The 16120-nt window shown below is 41.2% G+C and overlaps 1 protein-coding gene across 2 annotated transcripts in view; it reads left to right on the top strand.

The window, feature by feature from the left end:
- The window catches only part of ppm1e (protein phosphatase, Mg2+/Mn2+ dependent, 1E), a 60159-nt gene extending 48620 nt beyond the window's left edge, over window positions 1-11539 (top strand). For both annotated transcript variants that reach the window (XM_030745678.1, XM_030745679.1), the window contains exons 6-8: window positions 190-333; window positions 2155-2248; window positions 2465-11539. In XM_030745678.1, coding sequence (XP_030601538.1) covers window positions 190-333; window positions 2155-2248; window positions 2465-3387 — 1161 coding nt within the window. In that variant the 3' untranslated portion in view covers window positions 3388-11539. The remainder of the gene's footprint in view (window positions 1-189; window positions 334-2154; window positions 2249-2464) is intronic.
- The last annotated feature ends 4581 nt before the right edge of the window (window positions 11540-16120 follow it).

Genomic DNA, 16120 nt, shown 5'->3' with positions numbered 1-16120 from the left:
TTAAGTATAATAGCACAATTTATTTATTGTATTTATGCTATAATTGCACAGGGACATCTTTTTTAATAGCTCAATGTTCTCAGCATAGTTACAAATTTGTGACAGTTTTTCTGCCTGTTTCTCAGTGTTCATGGTGCTGCAGCTGCAGTTATGTTTTTATATGAATACTATGACATGTGCTTTTGGCAGAACCTACGTTGCGGCACAACAGGCGTGGTGACGTTCCTGCGGGGCCGGACGTTGTATGTGGCCTGGCTGGGAGACTCCCAGGTCATTCTGGTCAGGAAAGGGCAGGTGGTGGAGCTGATGAAGCCACATAAACCAGACAGAGAGGTGAGCCATGCAAAGCTATCAGTTCCACTCTCCGTATACTTCCCTGACATGATGAATCATTTATGAATTGCTTCTTTATTTCATATATAGACTCACTGGGCACTTTGTCAGGTACACTGGCTCGAGAATACAAATATCTAATCAGCCAATCACATGGCAGCAACTCAGTGCATTTAGGCAAGTAGACACGGTCAAGATGACCTGCTGAAGTTCAAACTGAGCATCAGAATGGGACAGAAAAGTGATTTAAGAGACTTTGAACATGGCATTGCTATTGGTGCCTGATGGGCTGGTGTGAGTGTTTCAGAAACTGCTGATCTGCAGGGATTTTCCTACACAGCCATCTGCACGGTTTACAGAGAAAGGTCCAAAAAGAGAAAATATCCAGTGAGCGCAAGTTCACTGGGTGAAAAAGCCTTGTTGATGCCAGAGGAGAATGGCCAGACTCCTTTGAGCTGCTAGGAAGGCAACAGTAACTCAAATAACCACTCGTTACAAGCTAGTATACAGAAGAGCATCGTGCTGAACCTTGTAGCAGATGAGCTGCAGCAGCAGAAGACCACACCAGCTGACAGTCCTGTCAGCTGAGAACAGGAAACTGAGGCTAAAATTCACACGAGTCACCAAAATTAGGCAGCAGAAGATTGGAAAGATGTTACCTGATCTGATGAGTCTCAATTTCTGCTGCAACATTCAGACGGTCGGGTTAGAATTTGACATGAACAACATCCAGCACGGATCCTGCCGTGTGTCACCGTTCAGGTAATGGTGGTGTTGTGGTGGTGTGATGGTGCAGGGATATTTTCTTGGTACACTTTAGGCTCCTTGACACCAACTGAGCATCACTGAAACACCACAGCTTACCTGAGTGTTGGTACTGACCACAGTTTACCCATCTTCTGATGGCTGCTTCCAGCAGGATAACACACTGTCACAAAGCTTAAATCATCTTAACTACACGATGCAACGCATATCAATATATCAATATATCAATGGAGGAGTAAAGGACGAACTGAGGGGCTGCACCATGTCCAGTATAAGATGAATAAGAATCATTTTTCATCTTTTAATAAAAAGTTGTTTTATACGTTGGTGCTTTTTGGAATCAGGTGGATTTCAGATGAGCTGCACCTGCACTTGCGTTATGTAAAGATGCAGTTACTGTATCTTGTTGTTTTAATCTGCCCAAATACTGAAGTGTAAAAATGTCGAGTTGCCATTTTACAGCGTTATGTGGCAAAATATTTATTTTCTCTGAGCAGTTGGCAGGCAGCAAAAACTTTTGTAGATCAATAATTGCAGCCAGAAAAATCTTCTGGCACATAATAAACTCAGATAAAACAACACATTGTTAATTTACACTTCTTTTTTTTTTTTTTTTTTAAATGAGAACAAATGAGATATAATGTGTTATTTAGTGAGATTTTAGGGTGATTTCTGCCAAAGTTTCATATTTGACAAACAAATGTGAGATCAGTATTATATTGTCTGCCTGCTGAGCTGGACCTGAAAGGTACATATCATGGTCAAAAAAAACTGAACTGCCTTAAAAATCTGGATATAGGAAAACTTCACAAGCTTTGCACAGCCTGTTCATTATTGCAATTTGCTGTAAATTTTGCGCTCCGTTACTGCTCACCAACACAGGATACCATCCTTCATCCTTGCTTTGTCCCAGCCTGCTTCCTGGACCATTAAGCTAAAAGCAGCACCAGTATTTCAGGTTTGAAGTGCACAGCAGAGGAGGGTAAAGCATTGTACTGAGTTATTTGCTGCAGAATGGCTGCATGAGATGATGACAGTCGGTTTTTGTGTCTGCAGGATGAGAAGCAGAGGATCGAGGCTCTCGGAGGTTGTGTGATCTGGTTTGGGACATGGAGGGTCAACGGCAGTCTGTCTGTATCCAGAGCAATAGGTGGGCTTTCCACGCGCATTCCCTGTACTGCAAAAGTCTCAAGAGATTATAAATACTAGTGCATACTCCTGCCCATTCTGAGCCATGTTTTTGTAGCTCCAGTTTACAGATGACCCCTAAACATCTCACACATCTTTATCGTTTTGAACGTCCTTGTTTTATCTCTCCTTTGTCTGAACACATCCTCACAGATTAAACTGTTACCTGTGTTGACAGGTGACTCGGAGCACAAACCCTACATCTGTGGTGACGCAGACCATGGTATCTTCCCATTGGATGGCTCAGAAGACTACCTGATTCTGGCCTGTGATGGCTTCTGGGACACGGTGAATCCAGAAGAGGCGGTGCGCGTGGTCAGTGATCATCTCCAGGAGAACACTGGGGACACCACCATGGTGGCGCACAAACTGGTGGCTTCAGCCCGGGATGCAGGCTCTAGTGATAATATCACTGTCATAGTGGTCTTCTTGCGGGACCCGCGCTCGCCACCGCCCACCAGCACCGAGGAGGAGGAGGAGGGTGTGGTGGAGGGAGAGGCGGTGGACGAGGAGGAGGTAGCAGAGGTGGAGGAGGAAGAGCAAGAAGAGGAGGAGGAGGAAGATGAAGCAGTCAGGGTAGAGCGTGATGGAGGTGAGGGCGGCAGCACTGCGGACATTGGGGGTAAGAGCCGTGGAGGCTGGCCCCTGCAGCAGTGCTCAGCTCCCGCTGACCTTGGCTACGAAGACCGAACGGACTCGTTCACGGACAGAACCAGCCTCAGCCTGCTGGGACCGGCGCTGGAAGGCCACATCTCTTTGACCCGGGGCTCTTTTGATTTTAGCCCCGACCTCTTCACGGCCTCTCACATCTTCCGAGAACGCGCACTGAGGCGCAGGTCCTGTGTCCCTTTTCAGGAGGCCAGCATCTCTAGCTTCACGGACCCACTGTGGCCCCACACAGCAATGCTGTTAGGCCAGGCAGTGAGGCGAAGCCGCAAGCTCGGTTACGGTAGTCGCCGGTGGGAGCGGAGGTGGCCAAGCAGATCCAGGGAGCTGCTAGGCCTGTTACCATCTGGGCCCTTGCTGCCCCACATGCAGCGCCACTCCAACCGGAGATCTGGAGTGGCAGTGCCTCAGCTGCCCCATGATGCCACCATTTGAAGAGGTGACCCAGATCAAACCATCTCCCTCATTTCTTCAGTCCTCCTTCCTGCCCCGCAGTCAACCCGTCCACCTTTGCCTTCAACAACACGTCTTTCTTTGATAGTTGGTAGTTGTAGCTCCTGCAGTTGTTATGTGATTATTGAATCTGTCGGAGGAGTGGTGCTCTGTCCTAAGCCGAAATGTCTCCAATTGTAACACAAGCCCCGCTCCTCAATGCTGTAGGTAAAGCTCATAGCTGCATTCTTTCCATTGTGACCAATGATCAGTCAATATGAAAGCCGGAGCTGGAAGTGCAGGTTAATAAGATGTGTTCAGACTGAAGGACACAGCTTACTGTAGGTGCCTCATATAAAGTCTAAATCTGAGTACTTCATTAATGAGGATGAAAGTGAGAGGTTAAAGGAAAATAAGAGAAAGAACCGGAGTCCAGGAACATTTTAAAAGGGAGTTTGTTGTTAGCCAGCTGGAGTTTGGCTCCATACTGGACTACGAAAGCTCTTCAGTGCTAACGAGAAAAATATTCAGTCTGAACACATTTAAGATTAAGTTATGTGCTTGGTCGCTCATCAGAGACTATTTTGAAAAGAAAGAAGATGCAACACAGGACAAAATTTGGAACAATAAGAAAGGGAGAAAAAAAAAAACCTCACCTCTTGTTTTGTTTGGAGAAATAAAAATATACTGCTTGGTCAAAAGTCTGTGAACATTCAGCTGTAGGTGCTTGTTGCCCTGCAGGGATTTGATCCCTTTCAGCTGATTTAAAAAAAAAAAAAAAGTTTCAAATGACCTTAAACATATTTTTAACCATCTTTACTGTGATTTATTGTTACTTTCTTGTTATAATATGTATAAGCCACCACCCAACTACTTTAGCTGGTTTAGTCCATAAACATTAAGTGGACAGATGAAAAGAAGACAGTCAAAATTATCTCTGTAGCTGTAAATTAACTTCATGCTTTTAAGTGATATCATCCACACACACTTTTTTCTGCTTCTCTCAGTATACCCAGGTATAAATGCACGGTGAGACGTCGCATATCTTTTTCTCTTGAGAAAGCTGAGAATGTCGAGCGACCCAGCATTAATTTAAGCTCTAATAGCACAGCCTGCCTCTCCGTCTCCTCAGCAGTCCCTCGGTGGCAGATGAATAACATTCGTAGAGGAGGCCGGAACAATTGTTGCTCCTGGTTTCTCGGACTGGCTGTTCTGCCCCCTCCGATGCAGTCAATGACCCAGCCATTATCCAGCCACATTTGTCTACAGATAAAAGCACTTAGCACTGGATTATAAAAGATTAGCAGTCACTTACCTGAATAAATTCTTCATGTAGTTTAGTAGTCCAGATGGTCACATACTCTTGGGATAATGGGCTTTTGGGAGAGGATGGCATTTAAAAAGAACGACTTTATTGTAGTTTTGTTGAGACACGTAGTTTTTGTTTTTGCATGTATTCCAGCTGTTTTTACCTTTTACAGAAACCCCAATGAACAAAAGTGTTTTTCCACAGGCTTCAAAAGTCCACATCTATGTCATGTCTGGCCATGACACATACCTTCCATAATACTGAGGCCTGTGTCCTTTATACACCCAGTCGCTCATTATTCAGATTCATGCTTGATATTAGCATAGAAAATATAGAAATAGAAAATATGATACCACTCTCATGTCTGTCTGATAAATATGAAGCTCTAACCAGCAGCTGATTGGCTCACTGATATTTACCCATAAATAACACCAATATTTATCAGTGATATGTCTATCAGGATGGCAGCTCCATGCAATATTTTCCAGATGTTAAATTTATTAATTCAATGAAACAGGATATTTGCTAACATCTAAAAAAAAAAAGAAAATATGGGCTCTGATACCAGTTTTGTAAACTGTAATCTTTCTGTAAGTTCAAAATAACTAAAGCTAATTCATGTAAAGGTGGATTACAACAAATACTGAAGGTCAAACATTAGAAACGTTTTTAGCAGGTTGTACAAGAAGTTGCAGAGTAATGGTCATATCTTACAAACCAATCATATAATTGTGTATGACTCAAAATAGAAGTGCCACAAAAATACTGGGGTTTTCCGAACCTACCTGTTTGTTTTCCCAGTTTGACACCTCCCTGCTATTTCCAGCCATGAATTACAAAAATGTAAGTTATGCTTAATGAAACCCTGAAGAACAGCTCTTTGGGTGGTGCCAAATTTTGTCTCTGCAAGAAAAAAAATAATAAAAATGGGAAAGATTTTTGATGGGTAGGTGAAAGTTTAGTACCGGCAGTCACTTTATATTGGTGTAAGAGAAGGATACTAGCTGTGCCATATCAAATTCACGATACTGGTGACTGTAAATTGTGGCGAGATAATGCCTCACCTGTGAAATATTACTTGGTTAGTCACTTCTTTCATTAGAACAGCCAAAAGCAGCACAAAGGTCTGTTTTTCCCACAAATAAAAGGGGGAAATTAAAGGGGGAAATTAAAGCCAAATGTGCTTTTACATTTTTATTTGTGTAAAATTTAACAAGATTTAATGTGTGGATTTTGTTACCTTTGGTCACCTGTTACTATCCTATAAACATTACATAATACTGCATTGTTACATTTGTTCATAGTAATTTGATAAGTTTATATGATTATCATGGCAACAAAATAACCAGACTACATGGAGATTTTTCTGCAGTGTTGTAGCAGTGTTATAGGAAAATATAAATATGTGTTTTGCTAAAGTAACATTATATCAAATTTGAGGTTATGTTAACAAATGTAAACTTTTTAGAACCTAAATGTAACAGATATACAAGACGTATAGAAGATGTTACCATTTCACTGCCCCAAACAGTTTTTCTTTGTAGGGTACCTGTTTCCAGTCTTCAAGCTAAGCTAAGCGAACTGCCATCTGGCTTTGCAGTGGCTTCATATTTAATTTAGTCTACAGATGTGAGAGTGGTTTCAACTTCTTATGAAGAAAGTGACCCAACCAATGTCCCCAAAATTTCCTCAGACAGCATAGAGAGAATCTGCACATTTTATGCATCAGGAGCCTAAGACAGAGTTGTCAAAATGTAAATAAAGAGTCACTGCATAAAAGTATATCATCATCATAACTCAGTGCAGCTAATACTGTGCATTCACATCCTCCTGAGATGGTACCAGCCCATTTCCCCAGTCAGGCAAGCTGTTGTTCCGACTGCCGTGTGTTCATGTAGCCTACAGCATTTCATTTGGAAACAACATAAATGCTACAAAGAAGACGTGTTGTATTTTCTTACTTTAAAGCTATAAATTAATACTGGTTTACCTGACTTGTTATCCAGGTTGCTGCCAAAAAATTACTAGCAACTAACAGTTAAAAATTAACACCAATTTACAAATTAATTTACAGCTAAAATGTATATCAAAGATGTGAATTTGCACCATTAATCAAAGATTTCTTAATATAAACCAAACACTGTTTCATTTGCCTTGTAGCAACATTTTTGCAGACTTTTTTTTAGTTCTAATGTTAGTGGATGTTTTATGGTTAGAAGCTAATTTTTCCAATTCTTTCAATGCCGCATGAATAGACAAATAGCTGCCACTGTCAGAGAAATCCATTGTGGCTTACTCCCATGGCTTCAGAGAGCCTTTATAATTGGATCTGATCTAGATTCTGCCATGGAGAGGCCCTCTCTGCTGTCTAACAGGCTCACTTCAGGTATCTTATCAGGCCACAGAAATGTTCATTGTCAGTTTTTATACCATCTTGTCTACATCTTGTCTGAAAAGTCATTTTACCCTTTTTCTTATCTAACCCCAAGTATCTACTCAGAGATCCTCTTAAACAGTAATTCATAACCATAAATACCAAACAACTGTGTATCCATCAAACAATAATCCTCTGACTGACTTTATATATAATGCTATAAGGACAATTTTCATATTGGACTCATTAATCCCTTTATAATAAACGCTAATAACACTCAAACTCAGTCTAATCACACTTTGCATTAAACGTGTAACCTATTGTATCTCACTATACGCGATGGCTATAATCTAACAAGACTATAACATTTCCTTTGAAAAAAATATTTTAATTCAGTGTTTCTCAAACTGTGGGGTGCGCCCCACTGGTGAGGCACAGGGTCATGGCAAGTGGAGTGCGAACGACCAGGGAGAAAAGTCCATGAGAAAAACTGCTGACTTGACTGTGCCCACACGTACACGGGAATTTTGGCAAATGTAGCTTTTTCTCTGTATTTTTGGCTTTTTGTCCATAATGGCATTTTCGTCCACTGAATGTCGAGCTTTTGAAAACTCCAACTGTTTTGGCGTGGTCTTAACTGCACTGGATTAAAAAAAAAATCATACCCGGGTACGTGTGGACGTAACCTTAACCACTCTCAAAAAATGCCATTGGCTACATAGCATACAAGTAAAACTTTCTGAGTATTTGTCTTTAAATGGAGGACTAGAAGTGAGTCTTTACACTCAGCAAAGAGCTATAGGCAGTTATTTTGAAGTTACCTTGAAACATTAAGAATCACCTGTTAAATCTGATAAAACTTAGCCACCATCTTTGCCATTTCTCCCGTAAATTCAGGATTCATTGAGTGCCATCTCTCTCTTATTGTCAGTTTTAATACCAGTTAGTTAGCTAGCCAGCCAGGCAGATTTAAAAAAGGTGGTGCACCAATATATTCACCTGTTTGCAATTGCTTAGTGCTACAGCTTTATTTGTTATAAAAAAAATCCACCTTTTATAAGGGTGACCAAATGAAACAACAAAATAACCAAAAAACAAGAAAACTTATGAAAACATAATCATTTTATGAGGCTACACTATGCATGAACTCGTGTACAGACAGTATAAAAAATGGACGTAGCTGCCGTGACATCAGTTTCTGAAGTTCTGTTATGAAGCTGAGCGTTTCCATTTGGTGTTTTGAAACCAGATATGACGTCTTATCAGTCATAAGTCATTAGCCGGTGAGCATACGCTGGATAATCCTCCTTTCCTTTACAAACTGGATTTAATGATTTGATAGGACCTGAAACACGTGATTGAGGCCATAAACTCTTTACTGAGGTATGGTTTTCCAGACGTCTATAGGAGTAGAAGTCTTGGCCATTAAAAAGAATGAATGTTTAACTTCCACATTGGCTTCACTTTTCAGACCTGGAAGCTACGCCCATCTTTTACATCGTCAATGCTAACAAATAGAAGCCCACTTTGAGGATGGTGGCCACCTGCAACCTCCCCCCACCCCCACCCTGAGAATCTGTGCATTGGTCTTGAGGCCTACTCGCCATGGGGCTAAAAATCCAATTGCTACTCTATCTCGTGTACATATTCATTCTTCCTGTAACAGTATACCTCCACTTTTTCTAAATGTTAGTGATAACCAGGTTCTGTAAACCATTCCTCCGCTTTCCCGACCCGTTCGCTGGTTGACGAAACACCCGGCATCACTAACCCTTCCGGTGTTGCTCCTGTAACCATCCTATGGACTGAATAGTGGTGAGCATGAGCAGAATGTACCTCATGTACCAGAATGTTTGAGTGACTTGGTGAAGAGGGTTAACATGAGGTGTATTTGTTTGTTTTAGTTTTTTTTTTTTTTTTTTTGAGGGTGAGGTTAGTTTTTTGAGGAATGTACTGTCGAGACACTTAACTAAAGCCACTGGATCTCTTGGTGGGACTGTCACTGCAGTGTTTGTCTCCAGAAGCCTGAAGACGACAGGCAAAGGAAAACAAGTCATCTTAGGAAAAAAAATCACTTAGGAATGGATGTGTGTGTATATTATGAGTAATGTGAGTTAATTGAGTGCTGGAATAGTGTACATATAATAATTGTCTTGTAAATCAATGGTTTTAGTCCATAAGCTGGTGAGATATCTACTTGAAAAAGTCAGCCAGTGGGCTGTATGAATCCCGCTGAGGTGGCAGTGAGGATATGATGAGAGTTGTCCAGTTGTGGCCTCGCTGCTGTTTCATGCTCACCCTGCTCTCTCACCCAGATGAGAAAACATGCATTAAAATTATTGGCTTAAACTTTTGCAATAGCTTTGAGCTCTCTCTCTCTCTCTCTCTCGCTTTTTTTTTTTTTAAATTAGTACCAGCCTTAAAAGAAAAAAAAAAAAAAACCACCATGCCAATCATATCAGTAGGTTTTCATCATAAACACATCAAGCTGCTGCAACTATTTTAGTTCACAGCTTTCACAAAGCCACGAACTCTGGAGAAGCAGAGCCGCCATCAGGTGACGGCCTCGTTATTAATACGCGGGTTTCTCTGTGAAATGAGATGCTTGTATCAGTGTGAGATTCGCCTGCATTAGTTTCACATGTGCAACAGGTAATCTATGGGAAGGAAAACAGTCAACATCCCGAATATGTATGGCTAACTAATTATTATTAAAAAAAATAGTTATAGAAAATGATAACTCCACGTGCTCTTTGGCTTCTTTGCCCCTCCTTGGTCATAACCGCACCAATCTTTTATATGCAGATTCTGCGTATGAACTGCATGTCCAGTGAATCAGTTACAGTGCTTTAAGTGGAAGAAGGTGGAAGAAGGTGGGTGGGTGGAAGAAGGTGGGTCGGTGGGTGGTGGCGCTAGAGGGGAAGGCATACATCCACCAATGTTGGTAGGGGTCATCCTACCAACATTGGGGAAAAACAGCAGGAATACGATCAAATTCTTCTGTGTTAATTACAAGTGCATGGAGGTAACCATAGCTACACAAAAGCATACAAAAAGAACAACTGCGCCATTATTTACTGCATTATCATATGTGCATTAAAACAGAAGCATAATGTGTTTTTTTTTTTCCAGTTATTCTGAATTAATAACTCCTAAAAGAGACTCGAAAGCCTGATTTCATGAACATTAATTGCTGCAATGCTTAATTTAATACAGTTTTAATTTGGTTTAGGTTTGAATTATCGGGACATGCAGAGCCATGTCTGCCTCTTGTGTAACCAGGTAGCAGCCTGAATACACATTTCAGAGGCATCGTTTCATATCCTGAAGCCATATCTGAAGAAATACTAAACATCGAGCAGACAGTTTGTACCATCTACTCCAACATAAGACTGTATTACACTAACTCTGATTTATTATAACAGGCTCTCCTTTGATATTAAAGGAGGTTTTGATATTTGGTGGCGGTTCTGCTCTGCTATAGGAAACTGCTCCCTGCAGCTCGTTTTACTCGTGGCCACTTCAGCTTTGCAGTGCAGTCGTAGTTTTCTGTCTCCTGCTCTTCAGTTTTTTAAAACAGCGCAATCAGTGACCAGGACCCCATTGGCTGTATTCATGTGAAAACCCATCATACTGAAAACCCACAGAAGTTGCCACTGTATAAGCAATGAAAGCATTTACCATCATTCCCTGTGGTAAATCCTCCACCTTAGATTGAGACACCCTACATGTCCAGCACCGCTCACGCTCTGCTTGCTCTTAAAAAGTTCCTCCGAGTCAGATGTGTCCCTGCCCTCATGATGAAAGCAAGCAGAGGTTCGGCTCTGCTTTCCCATGATCACTGTCCAACTATAGGGCCCTCCGTGAATCTGCACTGTGTCTATGTACACAAAAGCTTTTTCTTTTACTCTGTAAGCAATAATGACATTGCATTAAAAGGCCCTCTGCGGGTTTGTCTTCTGCTGAAGGATGCACCAAAGTACAAGCCATACTGAAAGAGCATAAGGGGTGAGTTCCTGAAGTCAGTTTCCCATTCATTTTACTTATAAAGGAGTCCTACAATCTATCTAAATATATCTCAGATCAGCTTTCTCATCTGATAGAAGAATGAATGTGAAGCTTTCTTCTGTTAAGAGCTGGGATAAAGGAGGCGGGACATTTAACTGGTATCAGCCATCTTTGTACGTTAGTAAAGGACTTAGGACTTCTGAGACCTATGCACTGCTCAAATGTAGACCAGTGGATACGTGGGGAGTGGGGCTGAGGGTGAGACCCTCTCTCCTTCTTGTCCTCCAGGCTTGAAGACAAACCCTATGATTGGCTCTTCTTCAACATGCAGGTTAAGTAATGAAAAAATAATTACAAAAAAAAGTAAAACACACACTGAGTACCTGTATTATCTGTGTTCCTGTAGTATATAAATATGTGTATTGTAACTGGTGACTAATTATGTATATAAAGATTAGACCAAGTCTCTGGCTGATGCCTTTTCTTTAATTATGACTGTCTGACATTACATAAGAAAGTCAAACTCTGCAGGTTGATGTGTTCCCGTGGTATTTGATTCATTAAATCTAACAGCTGCGCAGCATTTGTATCAACAGGACTTTCTGCAGGCACATTTTCAGTAATAAATGTGAACAAAAGTAAAAATATCAACTACCTCCAAAATATTATTAACATTTTAATTCATTTTGCTCTTTTTCCCTTTTAATTGTTCACACATGTGGTTAATGAATGCGACTGTGTGATTGATGCATTTTATCCACTTTGGCATTTGTCCAGCTGTTTCTCACAAGGTTCATATCTGTGATTTGAAAACTAAACCTAAAGAAGATACTTTTGAATGAAAGTCTGCGCAGGAAAGTATTCATTATATGCTGCAGGAGCACAGCATTGTGAAGACTTGGCATTTCTCTTAGGAACATATCAGAGCTAATAACTGATCGACCGACTGATCTTATCTGATTATTATGTCGCGCTTGAAACGACCCAGCCCAAACGGGCTTACGAGACGCCAGTAACAAAAAACCAGAGCCGGAGTATCACCAGTACTAAAGAAAAAACTCCAACCTGGTGTCTTTTCCAAGCTTCCAAGAAATAAAGGGAGATCCCCAGTAAATCAAATTCATTATTTCATCATGTGTGCACCAAAACATTTCTGGGTTTAAACATTTTAACAAACATTAAATATAGATATTTTTACTTCATCATGAGAACAGTACAAAATAAAGCATAACTCATTTTCTGCTTATTATAATTCACACAACCTGTCATCCTCCTGGATGGTCCCTTCTAAAATATACTTTACTTCTTACTAAGAGGAATGATTCCTATTTGCAGCTATGCAGCTAAAGACCTTGGACCTTAATTTTGCAGTAACTACAGGACTGTAGTTTTGGGTACTTTGAATATACAGTCACTGTACACTTTGATACACCTATTTAACTGATCGTTAACGCAGGTGTTGAATCAGCCAATCACATGGCAGCAACTCAATGCAATTAGGCATGTAGACACATTGACGACAACCTGCTGAAATTCAAACTGAGCATCACAGCTCGTTGCCATCCCTTTATGACCACAGTGTACTCATCTTCTGATGGCTGCTTCCAGCCGGATAACACACCACGTCACAAAGTTCAGATAATCTCAAACTGGTTACAGAGGAAAGACGAGCCCTAATGGGATGTGGTGGAATGGGAGATTTCCATCATGGACAAATGTGCAGCAGCATGTCAGTATGGACCAAAATAAACCTGCATTTCTTTCCACAATGCATTTCTTTGTCATTCACTCTGTTTATACCCCACTCTGCATTTAATCATTAGTTATCATTAATCTTTGGCTCTCTTCCACAGAGTGCCTTTTGTCCTGTCTCTCTCCCCTCACAGCAGATGACTGCCCCTCCCTGAGCCTGGTTCTGCCGGAGGTTACTTCCTGTTAAAGGGGAGTTTTTCCTTCCTGCTGTCGCCAGGTGCTTGCTCATAGTGGGGGTGTCTGACTGTAATCATTGTATGGTCTTTACCTTACAATATAAAGCACCTTGAGTTGGTGCTATATAAAAACAATTGAATTTTTTAGAACCTTGACAGTGCTCATCCTGGATCAACCCAGCAGCAGATACTGGTCCTCAGGTCTTCATCTCCTCCACACTCCTGAGACTGTGCTGAGAGATGTGATGGCACATATGAATGTGCTATCCTGAAGGAGCTGGATCACCTCCATCCATTTCCTTCAGCTTAGCCTTTTCAAGGCCGGGGAGCGTAGGTATAGGTCAGCAGCCTGTTGCAGGGCTGACACAGACAACCATTCACACTCACATTCACTCCTATTGGTAATTAGAATCACCAGTTAACCTAACCCTGCATATCTTGGACTGTGGAAGGAAGCCAGAGCACCCAGAAAGGACCCACACAGACACGGGGAGAACATACAAACTCCACACAGAGCGGCCCGGGCCAGGGTGGATTCGAACCCAGGCCTATGAGGCAACAGCTAACCACCACGCTGCAGTGTTGGACCACCTGTGCAACCCAAATGCAGTAGGTTGCAGGTATCATGTCTTTGCTTAGTTTTTATTAACTTTGAAACCTACAGACTTTCTGCTTGAGCATTAGTTGATCATTATACTTGTATTTTACTGTATTTCAAAAGGGAAACATTGACGCCTCTAAGTTTCCTACATTAAAAAAACTGCATAAGCAGTGGTGAGGAGTATTGAAGTCCTTTACTGAAGTAGCAGTACCAACAACAAAAAAAACAAAGCACCACATTCCTATTAAAACCCTACTGAAGAACAGGTGACTTATCAGCTACATTTATTTAAATATCAACATTGAAAGCATTAATTTACTTAATGATTATTAATACTAATATTCAATTTGTAAGTGATGATAAGCAGACAAATCAGAGGGCAGTGTTTCTTTTGAAGGGGATCACAAGTTCACAAAGCTGGGAAGTTCAATTCAATGTTTTTACATAGTGCAAAATCACAACAATCAGTCGCCTCAAGGTGCTTTATTCTAAGGTAAATACAAAACTGGCTCCAGGATTTCTCAGTGTTACTGGAGGCCAACGTAATGCCATCCAGAGGAAGTATCTGGGTATACACCATGTTTCTAAGATTTGTACAAGAACTTCAGTTTTATCTGAATTTAGAAGCAGGAAATTAAGAGGTCATCCAGGCCTGCAGGAAAGTCTTGAAGACATTCGTGCAGTTTAACTAACTGATGTGTCATCTGGCTTCAGGGATAGCGCTGGTTTAACCTTGAAAAAACTGCTGACCCCTAATGCTTAACCTGTTCAGTTTTGGGAACTTGTTCTCCTAAGTCCTGCTAATCAGCAGACAAAATATTTTTTTCCAAAAAGGCTCCATTTCTTTTCCTAAAAAAATATTGAGCCTGTTTCCCCGACTCAGCGGATTTAGCCTAGTCCCAGACTAAAAACTGTAGGTGAAGTTGAGCTTTTCATTCCGGTTTTTCCTACACTTTTAAGCACACTTGAGTTAATAATTATGTAGCTACTCCCCACGACTGCTTATAAAATCACCAACTAACCCTTTTTGACTCTAATTCTTACAGGTCTGAGACAAAAACTGCATCGGTTTCATTGAACTTTTGAGGCTGAAACAGGTCACAGTCGCAAAAACCAAAGGTTGATTAATTTTTTTCCTTTATTTCCCATTTATCTTCTCACACCTTTCGAGTTTTCTCTTTCAGCTGGCTCCGGTTACTGACTGAGCAGTAAATCCAGACCGTAGGGCTCCTTTGACCCCTGTGGGTCACCTCACAGATGGTCCCCCTTTTGTTTTTCTTATGGCCTAAAATTAAAATGCAGCCATCTGTATAACAGGCAAAAGGGTGAAGTCACTAATGTGGTTTGGTCAGACATGCTCGAGGGATATAAAATTTGCCGATTTTTGTGCATTTGCAGCAGAGAACAGTTTTGACGTACAGCGGAGTGAAGCCGGAGATGTGATGCTGTAACAGGGCTTTCATGTGGAACCGTGCTGTCTGCTGTTATATAAACAGCTTTACAAAAGTGAGCAGTCCTCCACATTGTTTCTATAAAAAGACTCATCACTTCACCCCTCTCATAATCTGGCTTTATTCTCTCCATTCCAGCAGTTCAGGCTTTGAGGAAAATGAAAATCGGCGGTAAAGGGAGAACGTGACGGTCCTTCTGTTCCTTCCTTCAAAAGGCTCATCTCCTGTTTGCACTGAGCGATGGATGATGGATGGGCGACTCCATCACGTCTCCAGGCCTGGACTTTTATCAAGCTTGTCAAATTTGGGGCAGATTGAGTTTTGACAACTTCCAATGCCACAGCGAATTAATTCTCCAGGCTGCCATGGACACGCCCTTTAAGGAAACCTCAAAAGTTTCACAGTTTAGCAATGCCAAGGTCTTTAGATGAGATTCAGTCTTCTTACTGAATCTCATCTAAAGACCTGATCAAATTAAATTCCTGGGAACAGACCGTTGATGTGTAACACCAAGAAATGGCAAAAATTGTGCCTTAAATTCAAAACAGACTTCCTGTTGGGTTTGAGGCACGGCTCCAAGAGGACTGTTTTATATCTTTACCAAATTTCATACATGAACATGAAGCACAGCTGTGGTGCTATGCAGTACAGAAGACACTGCAAAAGAGCACACTGTCATATCATCAAATGTTTTATTTATTACACACACAAAAAAAGAGGAAATTTACACATAAAACATTTAAAACGTGGAAACGTTTAAAATAAAAGCAGCTTTGGACACAAATAAGTGAAAGGGTCAGAGAGAAGCTGAGGTTTTCCATGTTTCTGTCATGTATGTGAACGTGTCCAGCAATGGTAACAGGCGAGAAGATGGAAATCACGAGAAGAGCTGCAATCAACTTGCTCGACTTCTATTAGAAAGTCTTGGTGTGCACAAGACGTCCATCTTCCTTCAGTCTATAAAGCCATGCACTTTCAGGCACATGTACAGCAAGCCTCTGAAGGACATACACCAACATATTTACAACGTAGACTCCCAGCTACAGGAGGAATAAGTGGTTTTTT

This window comes from Archocentrus centrarchus, chromosome 14 (genome assembly GCF_007364275.1).
Source record: "Archocentrus centrarchus isolate MPI-CPG fArcCen1 chromosome 14, fArcCen1, whole genome shotgun sequence".
Classification (NCBI taxonomy): domain Eukaryota; kingdom Metazoa; phylum Chordata; class Actinopteri; order Cichliformes; family Cichlidae; genus Archocentrus; species Archocentrus centrarchus.
Note: the sequence above shows the minus strand (reverse complement) of the source record. Positions and strands in the feature narration are given on the sequence as shown.